Source organism: Paramormyrops kingsleyae, chromosome 12, assembly GCF_048594095.1.
Source record: "Paramormyrops kingsleyae isolate MSU_618 chromosome 12, PKINGS_0.4, whole genome shotgun sequence".
Taxonomy (NCBI): domain Eukaryota; kingdom Metazoa; phylum Chordata; class Actinopteri; order Osteoglossiformes; family Mormyridae; genus Paramormyrops; species Paramormyrops kingsleyae.
Window position 1 is genome coordinate 14,904,879 of NC_132808.1, and position 27,588 is coordinate 14,932,466.

Genomic DNA, 27,588 nt, shown 5'->3' on the forward strand with positions numbered 1-27,588 from the left:
GATGCATAATGTGGGCTTAGAGGACACAGACACACACATCCACAGCCTAGTAAAGACATGTAGTGATGCTCCAATAAGGCTAAATAGAGAATGCTACAGATCAGGAATTCCCAACCAGTCATTGCGTGGTTTCCTCCAGGTGCTCTGGTTTCCCCCCACTGCCCAGAAACATGCTGGCCTTCCTGATGAGTTACCAAATTGCCGGTAAGTGTGCATGTGTGAGTGACTGGTGTGTGAGTGTGGCCTGCGATGGGTTAGTGCCCCATGCGGGGTTGTTTCCTGCCTCCCATAGCCTCCGGGATAGGTTCCAGAAACCCTACAACCCTGAACAGGACAAGCGGTTACAGAAAATGGATGGATGGATGTTGTCAATGGGGCCTGTTGATCAATCCAGCAAAGGAGAATAAATGCTTGACTGTAGCTGAAGATTTGATGACTGATACATGTATCATACAGTAAATATTGCATATCCCTGTAAATACCATCACCATACTGGGACAGTTGGACTTAAATTCCTTATTTCCTCCAATACCACCTTGTTGTATTGATCAGCTGTAAATACATTGAAATAAATTTCAATCCAAAATCCACCACAGACATACTCAAACATAATAAAAATTAATCAAGACTCAGTATTTCATAACATGGGAGGCTCAAGTAGGAGATCTAACAAATGAAATCGATAAAAGAATTATAAGTTCTGATGAAGGGTGAATTCATCATAAGGATTAGAATGCCACCTGGTGGACACCATGAGTACTGCAATAAGTGGTGACATTCTGTACAGGTACGTACAGGCACAGACAAACACACAATCAGTAGAAATAGACAGCACACTTCAGCCTTTGCAAAGTTTCAATGCAAGCAGAGTTCACTGGAAGCATTGCTGTATTGTTCTACTGTGGTTTAGATTGTTCCTGATGGCAGGAACAATCACTAGTAGTGTTCTTTAGCACACAGTGTTACAATGAACTGGTGGCTCAATGTGCACCAGCAAAGCGCCCCCTGAAGCAGATGGGCAGAATTGTTCATGATATTTTTCAATTTCGCTAACATCCTCTTCTCTGACCCTCGTCTCCAGTGGGTCCAGGGTTAGTCCTCTGATGATCCTGGCCTTCCTGATGAGTCTGTTCAGGTGGCTGGTTTTGCCTGAACTGATGGCACGTCCCCAGCAGGCCACAGTGTAGAAAAGCACACTGGCCACTATAGACTGATAAAACACAGCAGCCATACATGTTAAAAAACCTGAGTCTCCTCAGAAAGTAGAGTCTGCTCTGGTCTTTCCTGTACAGAGCTGCTGTGTTGTCCGCCCAGTCCAGTCTGCTGTTCAGTTGCCCCCCCAGGTCTCGTAGCCCTGCATCACCTCCACTTCCTCCCCATGGATGGTTACACGTCTCAGGGTCTCCCTGTTATGCTGGAAGTTCACCACCAGCTCTTTTGTCTTGCTGATGTTGAGCTGCAGGTTGTTCTCCCTGTTCCACAAGGCAAAGTCCTCTACTAGTCCTCTGTACTCTGACTCATCTGCATTGTTGATGTATCCTAAAATGGAGGAGAACTTCTGTAGATGACAAGAGCTGGTGTTATACTGGAAGTCAATGAAAGTAATATCAAAAATGAAATTAAATGAAAATGGTATTGACCCACATCTAATAATATATATAAAATAAAAATAAAATCTGCCATTGAAATCCAATCACAACCTCATACATTGTGGAATACTGCAACAGTTTTAGGCTGTCGCCCTCTTTGATGGCATGTTCCAGGCTTTATCTAGAGTCAAGAATCACCAGTTTTGCCCAAAATTAAATTCTGAGAATGCAAAATGCCTCCCACCCACCACACACTGTCTGTTTACTCCCTCTTCTCTTCATTCATTTCTGGAATAAACAGCATTAAGCACTCAGCTTCTGACAGCCATCTTTAACCCAAGAACCGTCTAATTGTCTAATCACTACATTCATACACAATCAAAACATTCATTTAATTTTATTAATTGAATTGACTAGATAGTTCAATGGTCATTTAAGCTTGCCTTTTAGTGTCATAGTTCAGATGTACAGAAGGATTATAACTTCCCCTCATATCCACTTGTGGTTTCATCTCTGGTTCATTGCTCCTTTGCTCCAAACTGCAGCCACTAGAGGTAGGTCTCTTGGAAGCACTCAGACAATCACGGAGACCTTAGTATTCAAGGCTTTTTTTATGTAATTGAATTAAATAAATGGATAAATCAATAAACAAAAACAGCAATATAGAATTAAATAATTGAATAAAAGCGGCAATAAAAACATTTTCGTAAAAGATGTATTTATTTATGTTCATATTTCATATCATTTCAATATAATCATTTTTTATTTCCACATTTCACTACATATTTATTAATGCAGACATTTATTTATTTAATAAAGTCCGAATAATCCATATACGTGTACATCATCACTCTACAAACACTATTGCAGTACGTAAGGTCATGTTCAGCGTATTCCAGGAAGCTTAGGGTACAACGCATGAACTACAACTCCCATAGCCCCTTGTCCTCACGCAATTCTATTTCCGGATAGCGCTCATTGGCTGCCGAAAAGCTGCTCGCGAGATGACACATGCGACTGACACCCATCAAAATATAAACAGAGCACGGTGGCCGAGCTCGACACCTACTTCTGTTAGGTGCTGTGATCGTAATGGGCCAATGTCGTCTGTTTTAAGTAGCAGAAGACAGCTCCAAAGAGTCCGTCAGAAGTAGAAACTAGGTACTTGTATCGAACTGCTTATTATCGTCTTATTTAAAATAGGTGACACGTCGTAATTTATAATTCCTTCTCTCTAGTTGGTAAACGTCAGAGGAGCTGGTTATGTTAGCTAGATACTAATATCCGTGTATTTGGTTAACATGCGGCAGCGAAGGCAGTTTGGTGTCGATGTTATATAGTGGGTTATAGCTTTGGTTTCCCGTTCGGTTTTTTGTTATATTCATGTATGGCGTGTTGTTGTTGAGTTTGTCTTGTCCTTGTAAATGTTAAGATGGAGGTTTGTAGCCGCTATTGCTACTTTTTAAATGGGCCTTGTTTTAGCGTTTATGCAAACATCCTTCTGAATGATGTAATTCTACTACCGCATGTGAGCGAACTGGGTTATATTTGCAATTTCAGTTATTTATTGTCATGAAGCTAGTGGCTAATTCATTATAAAAACCACTGCATTATTACTGCATTCTGCATTATTCCATTAAAATAAGTGTGGTGATGACCTTGCATAGATGATAGAACTCCCAACAGACCTGAAGTCAGAATCTGTATTTCAACTGATTATTTCACGTAAGTTCTGCCCTAGTCAGAGGTAGGACAACTCTGTGAAATATCAGTCACGTTTGCATTTAAATACATGTGAACGTGATACATCAGGCATTTAACTTTGTAATGCATAGGAATCCCAAGACTAACAAATAAATAAATAATATTAGCTTGTATAATTTTATATAGTTTAATATTAGCTTTTATGAATAATGCGGTTGCTTTGCATAGTTGCAGGGAAGGAGATACTCCGACATGATGGCCAACAAAGAGGACAGTTCCACACGCTTAACTGGTGAGAACATTGGAATTGCACTGGAGGATACAGCCACAACAGGGAGTATGAACTCTGTTGTTGGATTTATATTCCTCTTTTCTTTCTGTTTGGTAGTTAACATTAACATTTAGGTTTCTAGTTTAGGGCTTCCTTTATAATGTTCCTTCTCTTTCTGCTTGTTCCATACCTTCTGATTCTTTCATCCTTGCTCATTGCACTTTGACTTTCCTACCACCGACCATTCTCACTCTCTTTTTGCGGTGCTCCCCAGGCTCGGAAAGTTCCGATCCCAGAAAGGGGAGGGGGTCCCAGCAGGACGGGAGAACGACGGGGTCCGACACAGGTGTGTGTCTTACCTCCTCTCGGTACTGGTAGCACTTTTCATTAGATGTATTTTCATAAAGTGTAATAAATGCTTTTGTAAACAGTAAAAAAAGCAGAAAGCATTTGCAAAAACACTGTACTTTAAAAACTGCAATGTACATTTATGATATTTGTATCCCAACATGCATGTGTGCTCTCCTTATCATTTTCACTTGTTTGGGTTTATTTAAAAACATGTAAGATAGGGCTGCACAATATCACATCATGGTATAATCGCAATATGTGTACTTGTGCAACAACCACCTGGTCTTTGGATGATGAAATTGTATAAATTCTCCATATTCTTATGTTTAATAAATGTGTTGGACTTTAAACTGCAAAAAAAAGTACCACCACACCACCAACGTCTTTTTACCACAATATCTTCTCTTTTAAAAGACGTCATGGTTGCTAAGCCGTCCCTTTCTTCGCTGCTGCTTCAGTGCATATTGCTTCTATGATTTACCAAAGCAGTAGCATGTGGCATGTTCCTCTAACCAAATTTAATGCGCATAAGGATACACTGAATTTATACAGATTACTCACTTTTGGGCATCACAATACACCTCTCGTTATTATTTAAGGCATACTCCTAATCTGCCTTTCGAGTTGTGGATGTAAGCAAACGTCCGTATGGTACCGAAAATCCGGCATCCAGACATATTTCTATACCTGTTGCCAAAAGCCTTGGTGATTACTCTGCATGCATACATATCGCGTTTATATCGTGATGTGATATAGTGCAGCCCTAATGAAAGGCAAAGCTGTTTTCGTTTCATTTTGTCTACACCTCCTCCTATCCCTTCCATTTGCTCCTCAATCCAGTGCTCAGCCCTTGTCCCGAGGAAGAGGAAGAGGAAGAGGATGGAGACAGCATGGAGGAAAGTGAACCATATGGCCTAGCAGAGGAGGGAGAAGATGATGGGGAAAGTGGAATGGAAAGGAGGATGGATGAGAGAGAAGAGGGTCGAGTGAGGGAGAGCAGGAAGAGGAGGAGGGAGCGGGAGCCTTCGGAAGGCAGGGCTACCCACAGCTCCTCCAGCTCAGATGAGGAGGAGGAGGAGGAGGCAGAGGAGGAGAACGAGGTGGAGGAGGATGAGCGAGAGGTGGAGGCATGGCTGGCGGCGGACCTGCGGGACCTGGCAGCACCTGCCTGGAGGGCAGTGTCATCCCTGCGTCAGCGGGAGATAGGGCGGGGGGCGCAGTTTGTGCGGAGGGCGTGTGGGGCGCGGGGGCTTGTGCAGCGGCTGGAGCTGCAGGGCAGCCTGGAGCAGCACACGGGCTGCGTCAACACTCTGCACTTCAACCCGTCAGGCACGTGCCTGGCCTCCGGCAGCGACGACCTGCGCGTGGTGCTGTGGGACTGGGCCCGGCGCCGAGTCCAGCTGGAGTTTGACAGCGGCCATAAGAGCAACGTTTTTCAGGTGAGGGGATCATTTGGTTGCTGTCTACCAGCACAACCAGGATTAAACCAGGATTTTAAAATGCTAATTTGTTTAAAAATATAGTGGTCTCTTAATTTTTTTCTGTGACTGTATATATATTTCCTACCAACTGAACAAGAAATAGATGTCTGTCTAAACTGCGAAAGTATAAATTGATGGGACTGAGATTTTCTTCCAGGCAAAGTTCCTGCCCCACAGCGGAGACTCCAGCCTGGCCATGTGCGCGCGGGACGGCCAGATCAGAGTGGCCGAGCTGTCCGCCACTCAGCGCTGCAAGGGCACCAAGAGGGTCGCCCAGCACAAGGGGGCTGCCCATAAGGTAGACTGAGCGCCTGAATGTGCATCTCTCTTCACAAGGCAGCTATACAGTATAGAAGCTGTAGAATCAGTGCTTTGTCAGTGTTACTTTTTAAAAAAAAAATACATTGTGTTAAGTGAATTTGTCCGAGACTGAGGACCTGATCGTGTCCCCCCCCCCAGCTGGCCCTGGAGCCTAACTCCCCCTGCACCTTTCTGTCTGCCGGGGAGGACGCAGTCGTGTTCGGGATCGACTTGCGGCTTGACCGGCCCGCCACGTGAGTATTCTGATTCCACGGTGTCTTACAGCCACATGTCCCTCTCCAACAAACCACAGCCGCACCTGCTACAAACATGAATTCATCTTAACACTGGGATTGAGTACTGAAGGTCCTATATGATCGGTAAGCACTGCCCCATACTGCAATGCAGATTTCAGTGCCTTATTTTGGTGCCGCTTAAACGCCTGAGCTGTCAACTGAAATATTTACCTTCTGGTGCTCAGATAACAGAATAACTTCACATGCCATCAGCAGTTAATGTTACACTTATTCTGATGTCATCAGACAGCTACAGTTAGCTGGTAGCTACCTTAAACATGGTTAAAATGCCTTAATCTAAACGGTCTAAAGTGTGGCTTTTCATTTATTTCACTCAGAAGGATTCTCACCCTGTGATGTAAATTTAAGTGTTTTGTTTATATATATCTAAGGTTTTAAGTAGCTTAGGATAGTTGGGATAGGTTTTATTTGTTATGTTATGTAAAATTAAGTGTTTTGTATTTAATGTCTTAATATAGTACTGTTGTTCAATTTTAAGCTCAAATTTGTCTTATAAAAAAAGCCATTCTTTAATGTCGACTTTCGTTTTTTTTTTTTAAATACTGTTTTAGACACCGCTTTTGCAATGGCACTCTTTTAAAAGTATCAGTTTAGCTCCAGTATTTGAAAAACCAAACCATACTCCATCCTTCCATCCATCCATCCATCCATTGATTTTTTTCCGCCACTTTCCTGGGGTCGGGTCACAGGGGCAACAGTCTAAGCAGGGATCCCAGACCTCCCTCTCCCCAGCCACCTCCTCCTGCTCCACCGGGGAATACCAAGGCGTTCCCAGGGCAGCCGAGAGATATAATCTCTTCAGCGTATCCTGGGTCTGCCCTGGGGCCTCATCCCAGTTGGTCATGCCTGAAACACCTCCCCAGGGAGCCGTCCAGGAGGCATCCTAGATGGATGCCTTGAACCACCTCAACTGGCTCCTTTGTAAGCAGAGAGAGTCATTGCTACTACTTGTATCCACTATCTCATTCTTTCTGTCACTACCCAGAGCTCATGACCATAGCTGAGGGCAGGAACGTACACTAGATCGACCGGTAAATTGAGAGCTTTGCCTTCTGGCTCAGCTCCCTCTTCACCAAAACAGAACAGTACAGTGTCTGTACTGCCGTCTGTCGATCTCCTACTTCCTTTTTCCCTCACTCGTGAACAACACTCCGAGATACTTGAACTCCTCCACTTGAGGCAGTAAATCATCCCCCACCAGGAACGGGCAATCCATCCTTTTCCGGTCGAGAACCTTGGCCTCAGACTTGGAGATGCTGATCCTCATTCCAACCACCTCACACTCGGCAGCAAAATCGCCTCCTTATGGAGGGGTTTGTGTGTCTCTGTGATATTAGGAGCTATGTCGTCGGGGGCAGGTAGGGTCTCCCAAAGCAAATTGGTCCTAGGAGAGTGGCCAGACTAAGTGCGATTCAGAAAACTCCCATGAAGGAAAATAAAACAATGGACCATGTTACCTCACCCAGATTGGGGAGACCTGGTCTCACCCTGGAGCCAGGCTTGGGGCAGGAGCTCAAGGGCAAATGCCATGGTGCCCGGCCGGGCATAACCTGAAAAAGTAACATGAGTCCACCCTCCTGTGGGCCCACCACCAGCAGGGGGAGCCGTGGGGGTCAGGTGCAATATCGATCAGGTGGCAGTCGAAGGTCGGAACTTTGGCGGACCGATCGCCGGCTACTAAACGATACTCAGTCCTACTAAACGCACCATCACAGTGCAGTACAGCTCCACAAGATATACAGATGCAAAAACTGTGTGTTTTGCAGAATGAGCTGCACAGCAACATCTTTTCTAGCTTTAGCGTTAGCTGTGTAGGTAAAAGGGCAACATGTTGCTGCAGTGGCATGGTTTCCTCACACCTTTTGAGACAAGGGTTGCATAGTTTCTATGTTCCTCCTGTGTCTTCATAGGATTTCCTCTGGTTTCCCCCACAGTTCAAAAACATGCTGAAGCAGGTTGATTTTGCCAAATTATCCATAACTGTGAATGTGTCTGTGTGGATAGTATCAGTGGCCTGTGATGGGTTGGTGCCCCATCCTGGGTTATTCCCTACCTAGCTCTCATTGTGTGGATGGATGTATCAGTTAAATAAATCTTTATGTATCTTAGTCACATTTCCTTTTTCACACCATTAGTAAAATAGTGTTGGTGAAGGACAGCAATAGGAACATTGGTCTCTACACCATTTTCGTCAACCCTGCCAACGTGCACCAATTCGCTGTGGGTGGGAGAGACCAGTATGTCAGGTAAGATCTATCAGTGGATTTGTTGGTTTTCTTTTTTCTTTTCTATATCCTCCTGAGACCCAAGGAAAAAAAGTGTCCTTCAATTGTAGGTTATTTGTCTTTGGAGGAAATAAGACATCTTACAATTTAGATTTTTTCAAATTTATTCTTATTTTAATTTCACAGCATGTCCTCTTTAGTGCACAACAAGAATAAATACGTTTCCCAACATCAGTGAAAAAATAAATGCAAAAATACAATGTCCACTACAATGGACATAAATGAATAGGTCGGGTCTCAGGAGGATATAGCTCGCATCTGGCTCAACAAGGACTATAAAAACATTGTTGATGATTATTCTCAAACCTTGCGTAACAACACGTGAGGTATATGCTGTATTATGAAATGACGGTGGTATTCCTCACTGCTCTGCCAGGTTGACTGACAGCTGTTCCTTCTCCTGTAGGATCTATGACCGGAGAAAGATCAATGAGAGTGACAATTACGGGGTGTTGAAGAAATTCTGCCCATCCCATCTTGTCTCTAGCGAAACCAAAACCAACATCACCTGCTTGGTGTACAGTCACAATGGCACAGGTATCAACCTCTTGCCCATGTGCAAACATACAGTACACACACCACACCATATTCTCCTGTATATTTGCCTTGACTGCATGAGGATTTGTTAGTTGCTCTTCTGTGACTGTGACTGCATAAATAACTAGTCTTCCAGAATTGTCAAGAATGGAGTTCAGATCTTAACTCTTGGAATTTTCCTTTTTAATGAAAAGCAGAAGGGTTTTGGACAGAGAAGGAAAACAAATGAAATCCCACCCAATGTGGCCACTTTAGCTGAAAACAAGGATGCAATGTATTTGTCTCCCACATTATTGTCCAAACTGCTCAATAAAGAAAATGCTGAGAGCAATTTTTAGGTGACATGTTCAGAGTGAGTGCCAGGTAAAACTGCTGACCTGCAGCCTGAGATCGATGGTGATCGACCCCCCCCCTACCCCCATGCAGTTCTGTAATCTATATTTTACTCATTGTCCCTAAGAGCTGTTAGCCAGTTACAATGATGAGGACATTTACCTGTTTGATGCCAACCTCCCTGATGGGGCAGAATACAGCCGGAGGTACAAAGGCCATCGTAACGATGTCACGGGTGAGTGAGGGGGAGGAAAGGGGTCCGTGCACCCTAGGTGAGACTTCCTGTCTTCACTTCCCTCTCTCTCCTCCGCCTGCCACACAGTGAAGGGTGTGAATTTCTACGGCCCCTGCAGCGAGTTTGTGGTCAGCGGCAGTGACTGTGGACACATCTACCTGTGGGATAAATACTCGTCCCGCATCATACAGTTCATGAAGGGGGACAGAGGAGGAGTGGTGAGTGAGCCGATAGACATTAGAAAACTGTGATCTTTCTTAGTAATGTAAGAACTGCAAAGGTGTGTTTGTTGTTATTCATCATAATGCGAGTGTGCCTGTGACTATGTAAGTGGGTGCTTTCACACCAAATTTCTAGAACCTGGTTCCTGGGTTGTCTCAAACAGGAACTTGTGTAGTTCCTGTCCACTTTCATGTGTTGCTTTCCCACCCAATAAGCTCATAGGTTAAAATTCACATGTAATTTCATATGGAACTACACCACCACCCCAAAACAGTGGAGGATTAACAAATCATTTTTATTTATTTGATAGTTATTGGAGGGGGATCGTGACTATAATGAAAGAGAGACATAGCATAGTATTTATATTTTGCACAACCCACAACAAGTTGATAACTCATTATTAAACCTGCCCAGCAGATTAATTCCGATAATAATATTATCATCACACTGGCGATTTTAGACATAAGTATATATCGGTTAACGGTTGAATTTTCCAATTTTTCCCAGCAGTTCTGTGTAACTTCCAATCTGACACCAGTGCTTGTGGTCAACCAATCAGCAAGTTTATCGCTGCAAGCCCCTCCCCACTAGTATGTGTTTGAATGAAAAGTACCTAGTAGGGACTAAAAAAAAGCTTTGATGAACTACAGTTCGTTCTTGCGGTGTGAACATAACAAAAGTTCCTGGTTCTTGGAAAAAAGGTTCCAGTTCCTGAAAAAAATTCCTGCAGTGTGAAAGCATCCAGTATGTATCTTAAAATGGACACCCTGTCACCCTCCAGGTAAATTGCCTGGAGCCCCACCCCTGCCTGCCGATGCTGGCCACCAGTGGCCTGGATCATGATGTTAAACTGTGGGCCCCGACCGCCGAGGTGCCGACTGTACTGAAGGGCCTTAAAGAAGTCAGCACCATGCTCGCGTGGCACTTACATGCACACAAAACATGTTCCCATACATTCTCGATTGTGGACCTGTGAAATTGTTGCTGTAGAAGTGATCAAGATGTTTTTTTTTTCGTTTTTTTAATGGTGATTGATGTGGTGATGATGCAGGTAATAAAGAAGAACAAGAGAGAGCGCGATGAAGACAGCATGCGGTATGGATACCGGTATGACACTCAGCTGCTCTGGTTCCTTATGAGACACAGGAGGCTGCAGAGGGTGAGTAAACTCTCAGTACCAGTAGAGGCATCAATAAGTATCTGTAAAATACCGTACAATCACTGACAGATCTATACTTTGTGTACTATACTCTGGAGTATAGTGTAGTAGTGCTTGGAATTTGAACTTGTATTAATACCCCTCTTATAGAGTCGGCGGACTGAGGGAGAGGTAGATGAGTCCTGGAGTTCAGCCGACTCCTCAAACGAAGAGGACATGGGACCTGACAGCATGCAATGCATGTCCTCCTGAGTAGGAAGCAGAACGACTCTTATGGTTCCTGGTTTGTCTCAAACTTGACACACACACACACACACACACACACACACACTTATGTCCTAATACTAACATGGCTGACTGACCTACAGGAAACAGATTCTGTGGATGCATATATATTATTTTGAGGAAATGCTGTTACATGTTTCAGCGCTACCTGCCACACTTACACGTAATAATGATGACAGAGGTGCACAGCCAGAACTGACATATTTGAGACCCTGAGTGATTCACAGCCAGGTCAAGCCGGCCATTTTACAGTCAGGTGATTTGGTTTTTGGATATTGGTAACTTCTAATAATCACAGCCAATTCCAATGTAAGCCTGCCTACTGGGGCTTGGGCAGGTACACATACTGAAACTTTGCTCTATCTGTGCATATTATTTTGTCACCCCCTACAGGGGTTAGAACCCTTCCTGTTAACAACAGGCTTTACTGAAAAGAGAACAGTCTGGATCATCCAATCCATGCAGCTGTTGCAGAAAATGACACACAGCAATATAGTTTCAAAAAATATATTTTTATGTTTATCCATTACTTCAAAATCTTGCTCACATGCCAGTTAGAAGCAGTGTCTTAAAAATGTATTGTCGGTTTATTTTCCGTTTCCCCATCAAAGGGGAGAAAAGGGAAGCCCCACCCTGCAATATTTGAAGGGCTGTAGACCTTCTTGTAATACAAAGGCGTCTTACTGTAGGTTAACCTGCTTGGCATCATGCAATTCAGGTTCACATATATTTTTGGTGGGGGCTACTAGGAGTGCATACCGTGGATGCTGAAAACTCTTTACTTCTTTGCTGCTTCAGCTTCACTTATAATAAAAATGGGTCACTGATTTTAAAGTTTGCACGTTTCGTGTTTTACCACAAACAGTGCATGATCCTTCCTGTGATCTAGCTGCAGCACAAGAAAAAAAACGGGGTAAAGGGCTTTCAGACCTGCTTGAATCTGAGCCATGTTCCCTTTTGTCGAGATCCAAGAGTCACATTTTTTTGGTGCAGTTAAGACCTCAGATTTTTTTCCCACCCTCTGAAACTGTCCTTACGGTCTTTGCCCACAGGGTGAAATGTTTTTTTTTAAGCAATTTTCAGGGACTTCTAGTGATCACAAAACATCCTTTGCAAATATCTGATGTAAGAAAATAGTTATTTGTTTAGGCTTCCCATGATCCACCTGTGCACCAGAAAGAAAATGTTATAAACCAAATCAAAAGACTGGACTTAGAGTCTAAAAAGATGTAATCTTTATTTTTTCTTTCTGTTATCAACATAGTGCTGTAATGTTTCGTATTGTTCAACAAATTCAGGGAGGACATATTGTACTGCAGATGTTTCTGGTGACACAGCAGTTCAGCTCTTGTGACAGGACTGCGCTTAACACAAGTCGTGTTAAGAGATTAAAGGGTGAGGTTTCTTTGTATCCAAGAAAAAAAAAATCACACAAATCTTTGTACTTAGAACTGTAAAGCGGAACTTGAAAATGTATATAAAATCCAGAGGTGTTTTTTTCTATATGACAAAAGATAACTTGAGAAGAGGATGGGTATTGTGACAAGCATTTGATGATGTCCATAGGATTTATTTGTTTAATTAGTCAGTAAAAACTTATCCGTGTTTCTCCTTTAAACGATACCTGTATTTTCACTGAGGTTCCATTCACGTTTGCTTTTACTTGTGATATTAACTGGTCTTTGCTTAAGATGTTCTACGCTTCTCATGTTTAAAACGCGTGTGGTTTATTTAGTAAACAAACTTTATTACTCAGGTTTTTCTGGAGTCTTTTTTTCCAGCAAAACAAATTAAATTCAGTGTAAGCTCTGGTTAAGTAGACTGTGGTATTCATTTGAAAAGAAAAACACAAAAGCTGTTGATTTTTACTCAGAAATAATTATTTTGACTTTATATAGGTTAAAAATCAATATCAAACAATTTGCAAAGACAGTTTTGTTCTGCATGTAATAATCTAATGGAGGAACTAATACTGTTTTATATTCCAGTGTATTGGTATCATTGTTACATATGCAAAACGCTGTTAATCAGGGAATAAGGGCAAATCAGGTCTAAAAAGCATAAGGGCAATAAAACCCATGATTCAATGCATTCTGGGTTTGTCCATTTGTTAGCTTGTTTCAGTTTGTGTGAAGTGCATGGAATTAACGTTCTTAAGTACTGAGAATATATAATAACCACTAGATGTCATCATAATGCCTTATGTTCCATTTTGAGAAGCAAGCAGTAATAGTCGATGTAAATGTGAATGATTGCTTATTTTCTTTAACAACTCTGGAATCTCCACAGCTGGTACAAAATTTCACATAACTACAGTGATCATGAATACCTGAATCCATCAGTCTTCTAACTGCATATTATCTTGGTTAAGGTCACGGAGAAGCTTGGAGCCACAAGGTTGGGGTACAGACTACACAAGATGCTACCATGCAGCATGCAAACCTATAAAAGTATTTGCACATGGAAAATTGCATGCTGTGACAGTAAAAAGCCAATGTAGAATTCTTGTTTTATATGTATTTTGATATGCCCATTCATATTGAAATGTTGCACAAGTCATCCCAGGACAGAAACAGAAAACACAGTTGGCGAACTTTTAAAAACTCTTTAATGGTTTCACCTCTAATGTTTTCTGTCCACGGTTTCATATTAGTCACTACATGTTAGATTAGCTCCCTCACTGCAATGGCAGTCAACTACACAAGACCCCAAACCCACCTGGCATCCCACCCTTCTCACTGCACTTACCAGCACACATACAAACACAGAGCCCACCGGCCAACGAGCCGCCTCTACGTGTGCCTTAAAATGTCATAACCTTCTTGAAAAAGTAATACGTTAATACATGTTGATGCACAAAGCAATAAGTCAATGACATTGTTAACTTATAAATGACTGGTTATTTTCATATGTAATTCTATAATATACACATGAAATGACAACACGTAATATATATACGTCACATACATCCTTTGTGATTATTACCAACTTTTTCAGGAAGAATATCGTCAGGCACAGTAGCAGAGCTGCTGGGTTTGTGGTCTCAGTAAAACACATTGTTACTAGTGCTATCTGTACAACATTCATCAGACACGGTTGTTTTTCATTATACCAAAAATAATAATAATAATAATAATAATTATAAGAAGAGCAGTACAGCATGGATCCCCCATCTCATCAACATCATTTTAAAAAGTCACATTTCAACATAAACTTAAACAAAGGCCTCAATACCAGTTAGTTTACATCACCTTCTTATGGTGTTTGAAATAGAGAGAAGAGCACAGGGGTTCACTAACACCCCAGTATGACAACATTAAAAACAGATTCCTGGATTCCTGCCACACAGATACACAGATATGTGCTGCATTTGTCTGTGAATAAGATTTATTTTAGCTAAAATGGAAATCAAAAAGACTATGCTGTCAACAGAAAGAGCAAAGGACAATGAACGATTCAGGATTTGAGCATTTGAGCAGGATTAAATCACTAAAAATGGGTGGCAAGTGGAATTTAGGCATTGGCAGTGAGAAGAGAAATGATTAGGTATCAGAAATGAACTGAAAGAGACTAAGTGCTTTTGGTGAGCTCACAGGATACACCAGGAAGTGCTCGAAACAGAAGGCACGATGGCATCGAATCTAAGAACCGACGCTCTGACTGTAAACTCATAAGGTGCTCTAATAACAAAAGAATAAAACGCACAGACTGACGCAATAAAGCCACAACAAGAATCACTGGCCCTCTTCTTATCAAGAAAAAAAAACACAAGAACTCAAATCCTACCCTCAGGATAATCACACAGTAATCCAATCCAATGGATAGAGTTCACAAATCTCAACAATTTTTAGAGACGTTTACATGCTCTGAGAAGTCAGCCCTATTACTAGTGTAGGTAGGAGACACTTGAGGATTTAAGGACGGACTGAACCAAAGGGAAGCTTTTTGAACTGAGGGTACCGCAATTAATACTTTTACCTTAAGAAAAGGCAACAGAGATTAAGGGTCAAACCCAAATGCTCCAGTGTGCTGGAATTGCACATTTTATACAAAAAAATAAATGTCTGCCTGTGGCAGTGCCCCCCCGCCCCCTGCATCATGAGAAGATGAAGGTACAGGACCATGGGTCACAGTTCAAGCTGTAGCTCAACAGGTTCAACAAGAAAAAAGCTACTTCATTTAATATATTTATATATATTTATATAAAATGTTTGGTTGTCCTTAACTGGAAAAAAAAACTATTTAGGGAAAAAGTACCCCTCACACAGTGATCTGCATACATTTAATTCCAGTTTTTTTGTAACTGTTATAATTATTATTATTACTAATATTAATACTCTTTACCTTTATTTTTTTGTTCTTTTTTGTCTTATAAAAGCTACACATTTTCTACTGGGTTTTCTATTTGTTAGTGTTTTATAACTTGTTTAACTTAAAAAAACAAAACTACTGATCTAAAAGAAGTAGTATTCGGATTTGCTTCTGGTTATTTTTGCTCCGCATCTGTTCTTATCTTTAGATGGATAGTTTTTTTTTTTTTCTTGGGGACGGGGGAGAGGGGGTGAGTGATGAACAGTGAGTCCAAGCCCATTGCTTGGTTTCCATCTCCCTGCACGGTGAACCTGTAGCACCTTCTCTTCCCTGTTCAAATGCACCTTCATCGCAGGAAAAAACAGACTCTGGATTGATGTCAACAGTGCCAGTTTCTTAATAAACCTATAGCTCTGTTACAATAACATTTCACAAACAATACTGGCACTTTTGTAATACACATGGAAATATGCCCTCTGTTTTCATTTTATCTCATACCATTTTTTCCTAAAGGCGTCAGCATTATGTACAGTAGTCAGACTGAATGACGCCAGTGCCATCTAATTTATGTATAATAACCTTCTTCTTTACACTTCTGCAGTTTTTCTTTCTATCCATAAATCAGATCAATGACCGTCTTCCTACCACGTTACTAGGCACTAATGTTGTTCTTAAGAAACACACAGTTCTCGAAATCACACTTGGAATACATCAAACCAGATGGAAATGGGACAACTGAGTCATGTGCAAGTGAAAAGCATGTCTGCAAGTTAAGGTAAATGAGCACACTCTGGGCTTCCAGCTGCGTGGTTCTCTGCACCATTGTCTTGGCTTGGGACCACAGGCGTTAAATAGGGCATCTTTGCCATGAGGATGTAAGTGGTTCTCAGACACAACTGATCGCTCAGTGCTTAATGGATGTGGACAGGCATCATGCACGCTTGCAGTCAAGTGGCTTACAGTGGCAATAAAGGTGCCCGTCGTTTTCTGGGTGCCCTTTGAAATGCCAAAGGCAGCTTTGTGACTAATAGAACCAGTTCTAGATTGGCCCTATGGAATGTATTCACAGATAAATTCTTGCTTAGTTCCACATGCAGGACTGCTTCTCCTGAGTTGGAGTGGTATGGTCCATCTGAACTCACAGCACTCTAAGCTGTCCATGTTGGAAATACTGATATGGAAATGGAGAATACTTTTACGATAACAGTATGAAGTTCTACCTCAATGGCTGGCAAGATTTTTGAACAGAAGGCTGTTTCTGAGTCCATGTTCTTCTCTGGCACCAGTATGGGCAATTCCAGCAGCAGACCTAATGCTCACTCATCCAGCAAAGCATATTTTATTGTGTGAATTCATTTCTGTGAGAAAGAAGTTGTCTCCCTGAGGAAAGACATATCCAGACCAAATTTATGTTTTTTTTTTTATTAAATTCATTTACCTTATACTGCTGAATACTGAAATTCTAATGGCTACTTTGACAGAAGTGACATTCATCTCCTACTTTTGTAACTATTTATTCTAACACTACCCTTTCCTTCAGTTAAAGGGGCCTCTTCTATTCCGCAAGTGCTATGTGAATCAGAATGATTGGTAAAAGGATAAGAAACATCCGTTTACATCTAGGAGGAAAAACTCAAGCCATGCAGCTTGTGTTTTTCTTCTGTGCCCATTTAGAGGGATCACATTTACCACTGTCTTGGAATTGATGGTTGATAATTTGTCAGGAACAGCCAATGGAATATTGGGATTGCAAGTGGTGAGAATGTTGTCTTCACAAAGTGGAAGCTTTGGAATTGTACTAAGGCCAAACCTTTCTGTTTTGTCATCTGAACTTATTTTTTTCACAACATCAAAGCTGTCCATGCAGGACAAGGGAAAGGACATGGTTGATGATTTTTCTATCATGAATTTTTGAGGATTCCCTCATACATTAAAAAAAAAAACAGACAGCAAAACTTGAAACTATGGCAACACCTTGTCATCCATATTCTTTCTTATTTGTTTTTTTTTACTTCTTTCTTCTCAACTCTTTCCCTATTGCCTCTCACAGCTTCTTCTCTCTCGGGTTAATTGGCCGCACCCCTCTCTACCACAGGGGTGCTCTCCTCAAACCCTAAGGCTGGGGAATGGATTACTGTTCCCTCAGTCTTGGGGGAATCACCTAAACTACTGCTTTCTGCCTCCTTGTCTCCTTCCATCTCTTCCTCTTCCTCTTCCTCTTCTTCATCCTCTTCTACTTCTTCCTCCTCATCGTCACACTCATACATGCTTCGGACAGCTGTAGAATCAGGGTTAGTTTCAGCGGTTGAGTTTGATTTCATCTTAGCTCTCGGTCCTTCCCGTAAGCAGCCATTAGGTCTCACTACTGCGCTATTGGCCCAGCCATCATTCCTCCAGGACTTCCACAGGGCGACAGGGTCCGCCCCAGGATGAAGGGCTGGTTTTGCAGCCTCTCTGTGGGTCCAGGTATCCCCCATCAAGCTCCTTTTGCGTCGGGACTTGCTGGTGTGGTTGACTTGCAAGTGCATCGCCATCAGCTCTGCGGAGGAGGTGCGGAAGGGACAGAAGAGGCACTGGTTCAGGGTGACCGCCCCTCCATCATCTTCAGAACCCTGGCCAGGGGAGGGTCGACGGGAAAGGTCCAAAGGCTCAAATCGCTCCAGTGGCCCTCGGGGCCTGCTGCCTTCCATTTGGCCATTAGTGGGGACCATGCGGCTGGTGCTTGCTGGTTTACGGCGGGACACCTTTGTCAGCTTGCCATGGGGACCTTCCCCACCCCAGCTGCCCTCAGATCCCCCCAGGTAGAGTCCCCCCATGACCCCAGGAATGTAATGGAAGTCCTCCGCCTCCCTCTGCACTCCCTTACCGCCACTCCTTTGGGAACCCCTTCGCTCTCTGCGCTCTGACGGACCTGCATGCCACGGCTGACCGTGTTTGGGTGACTCCACCCTCCTAAAGGAGCTCTGGGAGGAGGTGGAGGTGGAACAGCGTTGCTTGGAGCCGTGCTGACCATAGGGGCCCCCAGAGCCAGGTGTCAGGGGGGCACTTCGTGTTGGGGCTGCATTGGAGGCACCTGAAGAGCTTCTCTGTTCCCGGTGATGCCTCTGTAGGTGGTATTTCAAGGAGCCGGACTGGGTCCCAGCATAATCACAGTGGGGACATTTGTAGGGTCTCTCCCCTGTGAAGACCCAAACGTGGCTGATTCAGGTACTGTGCATGGCAGGAAACACCCAAACATTGAGCACTGGGCTCACGAACATGTAAGATGGCTTCATGGCTGCAAACTGTAGAACTGTACTCATAACTAATGGCCACAATTCAGCCAATACCACCTTCCCATTTAGTAATATCTAAATGTCCGAAATAAAAGTATATCATGTGAAAAATGCAGTAAATAACTAAATAAACAAAACATTAGTTACGTTCAACCAGTCTGCATACAGCCATTAGCAGCATGCAATAATACATTACAGACACTAGATGGAAGCAGAATGCTTGATTCTCTTACAGGAAACCTTGCATTTTGAATTTTTCATCACAGCACCATCTTTGTTATCATAATCATTACAATATTATTATCTATATCATTGAAGGCCAAACCAAAGACCACATTAGTGTTTTTTTTTTTTTTGCCTTGAAGGTAATAACGTCTGCTGTTAGGTGTGGAATAGAAAGTGAGGCACTCACCAGTGTGCACTCGGAGATGCACTTTTAAGTGGTGGGAGGAACGGAAGGCTTTGCCACAGTAAGGACAGTCCTTCACCCCTGTACCTCTTACCCGCTCCTTGGAGCCTGCAGGCTGACCAGAGGAGATGCTCCTGAGACCATTCTCACCTGAAAAAGAGTCACACACACCAGCCCCGGGTTAAAATCATAACAGCATGCCGGAGAAGGCTGAAAACAATTAGCTTTGAAATAGATACAGAGAAAGGGACTGTAGGCGACATTACAGCAGTAAGTCTGACACCTTGGTAGTGTGACATCATAGCGTGGACTCCTCCAGCAGCCACTGCACCCACAGCTGCTCCTGTTGCTTGCTGCTGGCTCCCTGGGCCCTTGGGGATGTCCGCCCTCCCCTCGCTGCCTCCCCTAGCTCCTCTTTCTCCTCCGCTGCGCCTCTTCCCGCTGTCCTCCCTCTTTGGTGGCCTTTGCGTATGGACTCGGGCATGTGCCACAGCCTGCTGCAGGCTCCGGAAGAGCTTGCCACAGTCGGGGCATTCCCACGACGCCCCTGGCGGCACCTCCCTGGACATGAGCCCCCCCAGGTAGGCCCGCACTTGCTCTGCCTCCCCGGCCACTGAGCTCCTGTGCTTGCGCTGCCTGGGTCTCTGCTGTTGCTGGTGCTGCTGTTGCTGGTGCTGATGCTGGGCCTGTTGAGCAGCAGCCAGGCTGTGGGCCACCATATGCCACACAGCCGCCTGATCCCCCAGCCCGCCTCCTCCCCCTCCCCCGCTGCTCATCTCGGCTACCTGCGCCACAGCCTGAAGCCTCTCCATGCAGCTGGCCGCACCTCCGTCCCCCGGCAGCCCCAGGTATCCCAACAAGGAGACTTTAGCTGAACCTCCTGCCTCACTGCTCCCTGCTGCAGCCAGCTTAGCAAGGGCTTCCCTTTCTACCCTCCCTCCTCCTCCCCCTGCTTCACCAGTACCTCCTGCTCCATGAGCCAGGAGTACACTTGAGTAAAGTGTCCCCAAAGCCTGGCCTCCAGTGGGGGTTTTGGTCTGGTCATCAGACACTGTGCCACCCAGGCCAGTTTTAAGCCCTAATTTGTTGAGGTGCACCTTCATATGGTTCTTCAGGAACCAGGGTTCCTTGAAGCCACGTCCGCAGACTTGGCATTTATGGTCAAGAGAGTCCTTGTGCTTCCGCATGTGGCCCTTGAGGAACCAGGACTGGGTGAAGCGCTGACCACAGGTCTCACAGCAAAATGCTGGAGGCGGGGGTGGTGCCACAGCAGTGACAGCGGGGGTCGGGTCGCTTTCACCAACCTCCACAGGGGACATGGCTGGGTGGCTCTCCTGCAGGTGCAAAGCCAGATCCTCTTCTCTGCTGGCTGAGAACGGACACATGGTGCACTTGTATGGGTTGTGGAGGATGCGGACATGCCGCGACAGTTCAGACGCTGTACGAAACTTGCCCTTGCAGGCATGGCACCGGAAGGCAACGGAGGCGGAAGAGCCAACATCATCTGTGGAAGCAGTGGTGACAGGGACAGCTTCTTCCATGAGCGGTGGGGTCAACTGGGCGGTCTCACCAGCTGAGATGAGCGGGCTAAGGGTAGACAGGGTCTCGCTGGTTCCTGGTGAGCTTACAGAGCAGCCCTCCATAGGGCTCCGATTCGCTGGCTCTGGTGCTCGACTCTGGTTGTGGTGGCCCTTCAGGTGTACGGCAAGTGAAGCCCGACTGGAAGCCCGGAACCCGCAGCACTGGCAGACGAAAGAGGCGCGCTCCCGTTCCAAGATGTGAGCACGAGCGTGCAGGGATAGGATGCTGTTGAAACGGAACCTTTTCCCGCACACCTTACAGGGGAACTTGAGCGCAGGCGACGTCACCTGTGTCCCTGCTCCATCCCCCCCAATCCTTTCACCCTCCTCCCCACTTGGGCGGCCGTTGTGGAAGAGCTGTAGGTCCAGCTCATCACTGCAGCTGGGGTCCTGGGTAGAGGACAAGGCCAGTTCCAGAGCCCCAAATCCTGGGAGTGCTTCCCTCAGGGGAGTGGGTTCCAGGTGCATGTCTGGAGGGCTGTTGTCTGGTGAAGGACTCTGTGCCTCCTGGTCTCCTGGGAACAGCGCAACTGCAGGGGTGGGGGAGGGGGGTACAGAAATTTCCTTTTCTTCATTCTCATCTTCCTCTTCCTCCTCATTGTCTTCCTTGCAAGGAAAGGAGGAGAGCTGAAAAGGTGGAGGAGAGCAATTGTGGAGGTCCAGAGGACTATGGTCCAAGGATGGAAGTGTGGGGGAAGTTGGGAGGGGCTCACAGGAGAGAGCCAGAACAGACTCTGGGGGTGAATCCATGCTCTGCAAGAGCGAGGAAGACAAAGTGTGAGAAAAGAGGGTTAGATGACAGAAAAATTCATAGTCAATCAAGTTTCACAGGATACTATTTTGCTAGTTTGTGTGTATCTGCTCACATCACACAGTGCCAATGAATTCATTGCATCAGTACATTACTTCATTCATTGCATCTTTCTTACAATTACAACCAGCAGTAACTCTGTCAGCTTCAAACATGTTGAGAGCTTTTACTATGAGGGAGCATGTGGGTGATCTCACCAGCAGTGCTTGTGTGCCATACTTTAGTTGGTCTACTGGGTGTGGAAAAGCTGTTACAGTGCTTGGTCCAGTTCCTCAGACCACCTCCAACAGTGTTCTGTGAATTTCAACACATAATCGTCATCATCATCATTATACTTTCATCACCTGTGTCACTACAATCATCATTATTCATCACCATCATCATGATTCACCATGGATTTGAAATTATCAGCATCACTGCTCCTAACTGCACCATTCTAGTAGCCACTGCGCCTCCATTTCAGAGCAGATAGCGAGCTACTTGAAACTTATACAATCTCCGCTGGCCTATAGGAACAGGGCAGAGCAGGACGCAGTGTGTCCCAAACAGGATGGGCGCCAGATGTTTTTACTTCCCCACACACCCTTCCTGTTCACATACAACAGCGCGCCCCGAGACAGTTCACGCCAAGCGCACCGGGTCCCTGACGCAGCACAAAGTACACAACCACACGCCACAAACATAGACAGAGACGAGGCAGAAATAAAATCGTCACACGGGAACCTGCGAACTTCAGTTCACAGGGAGAGACTTGTCCCTGAACTTGGCTTAATCATGTGCATCTGTACCGCTAAGTGTGACATCACGGCACAAGCTGTAACAGTGGACTAACGAGGCGAGAGTGACCAATGCATAACGACTGTTCCTGTTCTAATGACTCCTTTATAAAATAATCATTGCCATATTTCAGCTGGTGTGACAGAGATTGGCGCTCACGCTCGGCAGCTGAGAATGTCACGTACACAGACGCACAAACACAAGTGGAGTATTAACTGCACGCACGGCGCCCACGTTCCAGCGCATGCAAAGCATGCGCACAAATTAAGTCAGGTGGGTTTTAGAGAACCTGTTCTCTGGATAATGTCATGCTGTGTAGGTAAAAGTTTATAATCACCAGGAGAGGGCTCATGCCAAGGTACCCATATTGAGCCGGGCAGATCGCAGTGACACTGTAATACTGCGCTCTAACATTTTGGCATAATCATGACTCTTGAGGATCGACAGTATCAGTCACACACTCTCATTCTGTCTCCCTTGCCTCCATTTTTTGCTCGCTCAATCTGCTGTTATTGTTCCATCTTTTCGCCCAAAGTTGCTCTCCTTCTGTTTTTCTGATTCACACTCTTCCCATCCCCCTCTCATTCTCTCGCTCGCTCCCCCCTCCATTATTCACTCATTCTCTTTCATTCTCTCTCTCCCTCTCCCCGCTGACTGCAGTGCCAGTTGGCCTCGTGCCAGGGAATGCTGATATCAGCTGGTAGATTGGGCCTGCCAACATGGCGAGGAAGAGAGAGAAAAAGACAGGAAGAGGGGCGAACAAGGAAGGATAAACAGGGGCAGGAGAGAGAAGACGGGATCAATTATGCACACCACAAAAATGGTGAAGAGAAGAGATGGAGATTCAGTTGAGACATGATTAACTCAAAGCACATCCTCCGAGAGTAAGAATGATAAGAGACAGCACATGCAACTGAAAATAGATGGGTGTGGACTGAGATTTTCCTAATAAGAATTGTGTTGCTTATGCGATATGGGTCCACTTGCCGTACTACTCCTATACACATCAATGTGCCCTTTCTGGTTTTCTGTGCCTCTTGGGCCTGCACCTACTTGATGTGGTACAGCCATGCCTTTCCCATATTATTGTTTATTCTGATGTCTTGCCAATGACATTGTTAGAATTTCTTTTTCATCATCATACTCCTTAAGTACTGATCATAGCCAAATACAGCTTCTAAAAATGCTCAAAATGGAAATCCGAAGCAAAGAAAAGGTGCCAGACAGGGAGGGGGGTTGAATGAGAGAGGAGGAGACCCAACCAGATACAATGCATCTGTCTGTGTATACCGAAAGACAGGGAGACTATACACACAATCATATGTAACAGAGTCATACAAATAAATGCAGTGCTTGTTTTGTGATTTTGCTGCAGTGCTTGAGTGTGGGTACAGAGAACACTATGTCCAGGATTGTATTTGCACCTGTATGTGTGTTGGGGAGTTTCTGTGGATTTGTGTGCATCAGTAGCTTTATGTTGGATGTGTAATTACGAGATGGGCACATGCTTACAGTCAGCGTGTGGGTGTGTGTGTAACTTTACGGTGGGTGCGTAACCACACGCATTTGCCCATGCCACGTGCATGTGTGACAGAGACGGTGGAGACAGAGAACACGAGGGAGTGTGTGTGTGGGTTTATGGTGGGGTCTAATTCGAGGCTTGTGGTTTTCTGTCATGGCCGCACAGCGGACTTCCACACAGACGGATTTCATTTCCTGTACTTCACCTTTCCCTGAACCCTCTCTCTCTTTCTCCTCTTCTCTTTTCTGCATGTGCTCCGTTTAATCTCACCCTGTCCCTTTCCCTTCCTTCTTCCCAAGGCGATGCTCTGCTGCACCAGGATGGTCCTATATCTTACAAAGTGTTTGTATTGTTTAGAATTCAGGAACTGTTACTTTTAAAATATTCCTCAAACGTGTTTTAACATGTTTCAAACTTTACAACTAGACTATTCCTGGACCACCTGCTGCCACTGGCAAGCCCTGATCAAAATTAGTCTGAAAGGTGCTAACTTGTATCACCATGAAGTAAATGAAATGAGTTAGTAGTTAGTTAAAACAAAAGATAATATAATTATTGCTTAATATAAATGTGCAAGCAGCATCTCTGTTGCTTGGGGTGCGCTGAAATTCCAATGCAAATTACTAAGTACAGATTCCAGACTCCCATCAGAAGTACTTCCCATTGCATTGCCCAGTATTCTGGGAAATATACATCCTAAAGATCTTATATGTAAAAATAAAGAATACTTCAGCACCTTTCTAAAAGGTGAAATTATAGACTAAAGGTAACAGTCCAACTTATGTTATGTTGCATGTCAAAATGCCAATCCTGCACTTTTTCAAGTGTAATAATAACAGTAATGGTACAGGTAGTAAACTATACCTAACCTGTTTCCCAAACCCCGGAAACACACCTGACTTTAACTTCTCCTTCATCCCCTGAGCAGTGATATCCTCCATCATTGCACATGCCAGACACCATGTGGCAAAACCCATGCAAATTTACAATAAATCAAGCAGTGCTTCAATAGGCTTCTCTCATAACTTCACTGCATCAGAACTCTTTGGTTTTTGCACCAATCAAAATCATTTTATTTGGTTATTTGGTATAAAAATTATTGCCAATTACATTATTGTATTAATAAAATTATTACTAATGTGAAGAAACACGTATTGTTTGTCTGTTACCGTTGCTTGACACAACAAAGTTGTCTCCATTTAAGCTTTCTGTAAGGTGTATTTATTTAGGTATTTGGTAAGGTTGGTTTTGGGATTTTTAAAAATCTATTCATATAGTATAATTTCTTACCTTCGGGCTTTTCTGCTGTATATCATGTTTTTGAAAAAGATAAATCTTAAATATAGACACAAGTAGACAGGCAGACAATCAGATAGACAGATAGATAGATAGATAGATAGATAGATAGATAGATAGATAGATAGATAGATAGATAGATAGATAGATAGATAGATAGATAGATAGCCGAGCCCCGCCCCCTTGCACGAGCCTGTTACTCCACTTTCATCCGTCACTTGGGACAAAACAGGTTGAAATATATATATTTTTAATTATTATTATTACATTTACAAAGTTAGAGACCGAAGCAGTTTGTTAAAACTAAAAAAGAACCTTTCTTTCATCATCCACCTGTGTGCTGTGTGTACTTCTTTTTTTAGTAAATAACATTGTATATAAAAGTGCCCTAAATCATGAAGTACTGAAGTGAAAAATGCTGTGTAAATTGAAATGCAAGACGTATGTGCTTAGAAAAGTTGCGTTATTTACGATTTTATATGTTATGGGAGTGTCTCCAGGCTACACAGATGACATGTCTGTTTCTTATCTCGAGAGGAATTTCCTCCGCGGGTGCCTGATGTGCGTCAATAACGTGCAACCATTTTCAATCCCTTTCTCCCCCTCTCTTCGCGGCCATCTCAATTAAAAAAAAGGCACATTATTGAAATAAATAACTACCAAAATCACTTACAACACACTTTCATTCGCAGACACTGAGAAAAACCGCTTAAACCGGATCGTTGTCCCTTTTTAACTCGTTTAATTAATTTCGCCATATATTAATTGTAACGTTATACGGTTAAAGCTGATATTACGAACAGAATATATATATTTTCAGTTAAATAGCTAGCGTTGTAGCCTAAATTATACTTCGACAAGCATATTTTAGCCTTCTTGGTTTCTTTATATATATTGTAAGAGAAAGATTAGTAGGGGACGACACGAGTATGGGAAGTGAGAAAAAGTGCCATCATGGATTTCATTTTGAATGTCTGACAATCTCTCCGCCCTCTCAAAACTGCAATGTTCCGTTCGTATTTTCTCCCCTTAGACAACAACAGAAAATCGAACTAAACAACCCACTCAACACACTGTTTCTCCGTTATGTGGTTTAAAAACTGCTACAATTGCAAACTCGTCACTTTTAGTGAAAGGGACTTAACCTAGAAAGATGTTCTACAGCTCAGAAGAGGTGACGTTAGGACATGCAGACCAGTAGTAATAGTAGTAATTACAGCAGCAAGAAGTAGTAGCAATAATGTGATAATGGCTGTTTACGACCCAAGTTAGCGGAGACTACCTGGTCTAGTAGTAGGCTACGTCTCAGCTGAAGAGAAATCTATTTAACGCCGTCTTGACACGTTTCTAACAAAAGAACGAGCTTGTCAACTACACTGTTTTACTCGCGCTTTGGGTGGCACTACTAAAAATCGCAATATATACTGCCTCGGTGTTTATATTTTTGGAATAGTGTCACTGAAAAATGACGATGAAACATTACGACGATAACCCATGTATATATATATATATTTCCTGAAAGTTGTTAAATATACCAACGAGCAAGAACGACTACATTTTAAGAGATACAAAATACACACTCCCACATGCGAATATATCTATTCATACGTATATATATATATATATATATATATATATATATATATATACACACACACACACACACACACACAACTGTAGGCACTGTAACTTCGTTCCAAGTACTTTTCTATTCTTTTACTGTTAGTTACTGTTTTAAAATAAGTATGACTCCCACATATATTTGCCTATTCACTTTCACACACTTTTCTTGCACTTCGTATTTAGCCGTGTTCGGCTTCAGTTTATTAAAAGCTTTATGTGTTTTTGCCGGTATCAGTAGTATTTTAGGCCCACGTATTAGTGCAACTATGCAGCCTAATCTCGCCTTTACTATATATAGTCGGACCAAAAGACACGCGCACATACACGGGCTGAATACATACAAACAAAAGTGCACAATTGAACAGCAGTACATGTATGCAGAGCATTAATATATGACCCGCCAATCAATGCGATCACCCGCTCACTACTGCAACACATGAAAAAGAAGGGTAGGAAAAAGAGATACAGGAAAGATATATCATTATAACAACTATAAAATATTTTATCCGATTCGGAAAAAGTCGTCGTCAGATATTTGTTGTTTGAAACTGTAACAATAATATCTCTGAAATATAATTTGGTTTATGTTTTGCCGGAACGTGAAAACACTGCAGTTCAGTATAATCACGTCTAAATGCATATGAGTGTATGTATTTATCAGTTTTATCTAATTTAAAATATTTTTTGTGATGAAAGTAAGGCTCAATGTACTTACGGGAGAGGCGGCGAGGAGATTAATGACACGACACGTCATGATTACGTTTCACTTGAATTAAATACATTACGAGTTGGGAAAAAAATGGAAATCGGGGTTGTTGTATACAAGCATACGCCGCTTCCCCCTCCCTCACTCTCTCTTTCCTCCTCCCCTTCTCGCTCGCACGTCTCTCTCTCGCATTTTTTCAAAGATCCCTT

At 43.5% G+C, this 27,588-nt stretch overlaps 2 protein-coding genes across 4 annotated transcripts; one reads left to right on the forward strand and one right to left on the reverse strand.

Moving 5' to 3' along the window:
- The first annotated feature begins 2,588 nt into the window (after window positions 1-2,588).
- On the forward strand, window positions 2,589-13,160 carry LOC111858089 (DDB1- and CUL4-associated factor 8-like). 2 transcript variants are annotated; one of them, XM_023839496.2, is made up of 13 exons: window positions 2,589-2,750; window positions 3,522-3,585; window positions 3,839-3,910; window positions 4,756-5,354; window positions 5,554-5,694; window positions 5,856-5,950; window positions 8,149-8,259; window positions 8,705-8,835; window positions 9,296-9,403; window positions 9,491-9,621; window positions 10,407-10,526; window positions 10,677-10,784; window positions 10,935-13,160. In XM_023839496.2, the coding sequence occupies exons 2-13, from the start codon at window positions 3,546-3,548 to the stop codon at window positions 11,034-11,036; spliced, it is 1,758 nt and encodes a 585-aa protein (XP_023695264.2). In that variant the 5' UTR covers window positions 2,589-2,750; window positions 3,522-3,545; the 3' UTR covers window positions 11,037-13,160. The 2 variants fall into 2 exon arrangements, with proteins under 2 accessions (XP_023695264.2, XP_023695265.2); XM_023839497.2 differs by lacking the exon at window positions 10,407-10,526.
- Window positions 13,161-13,660: 500 nt separating this feature from the next.
- On the reverse strand, window positions 13,661-27,543 carry znf219 (zinc finger protein 219). 2 transcript variants are annotated; one of them, XM_023839493.2, is made up of 5 exons: window positions 27,389-27,543; window positions 21,653-21,749; window positions 19,348-21,397; window positions 19,068-19,214; window positions 13,661-18,558 (listed from the first exon to the last, which is right to left on the reverse strand). In XM_023839493.2, exons 3-5 carry the CDS (start codon window positions 21,392-21,394, stop codon window positions 17,447-17,449), a joined length of 3,306 nt encoding a protein of 1,101 aa, XP_023695261.2. In that variant the 5' UTR covers window positions 21,395-21,397; window positions 21,653-21,749; window positions 27,389-27,543; the 3' UTR covers window positions 13,661-17,446. The 2 variants fall into 2 exon arrangements, with proteins under 2 accessions (XP_023695261.2, XP_023695263.2); XM_023839495.2 differs by lacking the exon at window positions 27,389-27,543 and adding an exon at window positions 26,333-26,437.
- Window positions 27,544-27,588: the final 45 nt, after the last annotated feature.

Coding starts and splice junctions, on each gene's coding strand:
- LOC111858089 (XM_023839496.2), top strand. CDS start 3,546: ATGATGGCCAACAAAGAGGACAGTTCCACACGCTTAACTG. Junction 8,260..8,704: donor GGGAGAGACCAGTATGTCAG/GTAAGATCTATC, acceptor CTTCTCCTGTAG/GATCTATGACCGGAGAAAGA. Junction 8,836..9,295: donor GTACAGTCACAATGGCACAG/GTATCAACCTCT, acceptor ATTGTCCCTAAG/AGCTGTTAGCCAGTTACAAT.
- znf219 (XM_023839493.2), bottom strand. CDS start 21,394: ATGGATTCACCCCCAGAGTCTGTTCTGGCTCTCTCCTGTGAGCCCCTC. Junction 19,215..19,347: donor TATGATGTCACACTACCAAG/GTGTCAGACTTA, acceptor ACTCTTTTTCAG/GTGAGAATGGTCTCAGGAGC. Junction 18,559..19,067: donor GCATCTCCGAGTGCACACTG/GTGAGTGCCTCA, acceptor GGGTCTTCACAG/GGGAGAGACCCTACAAATGT.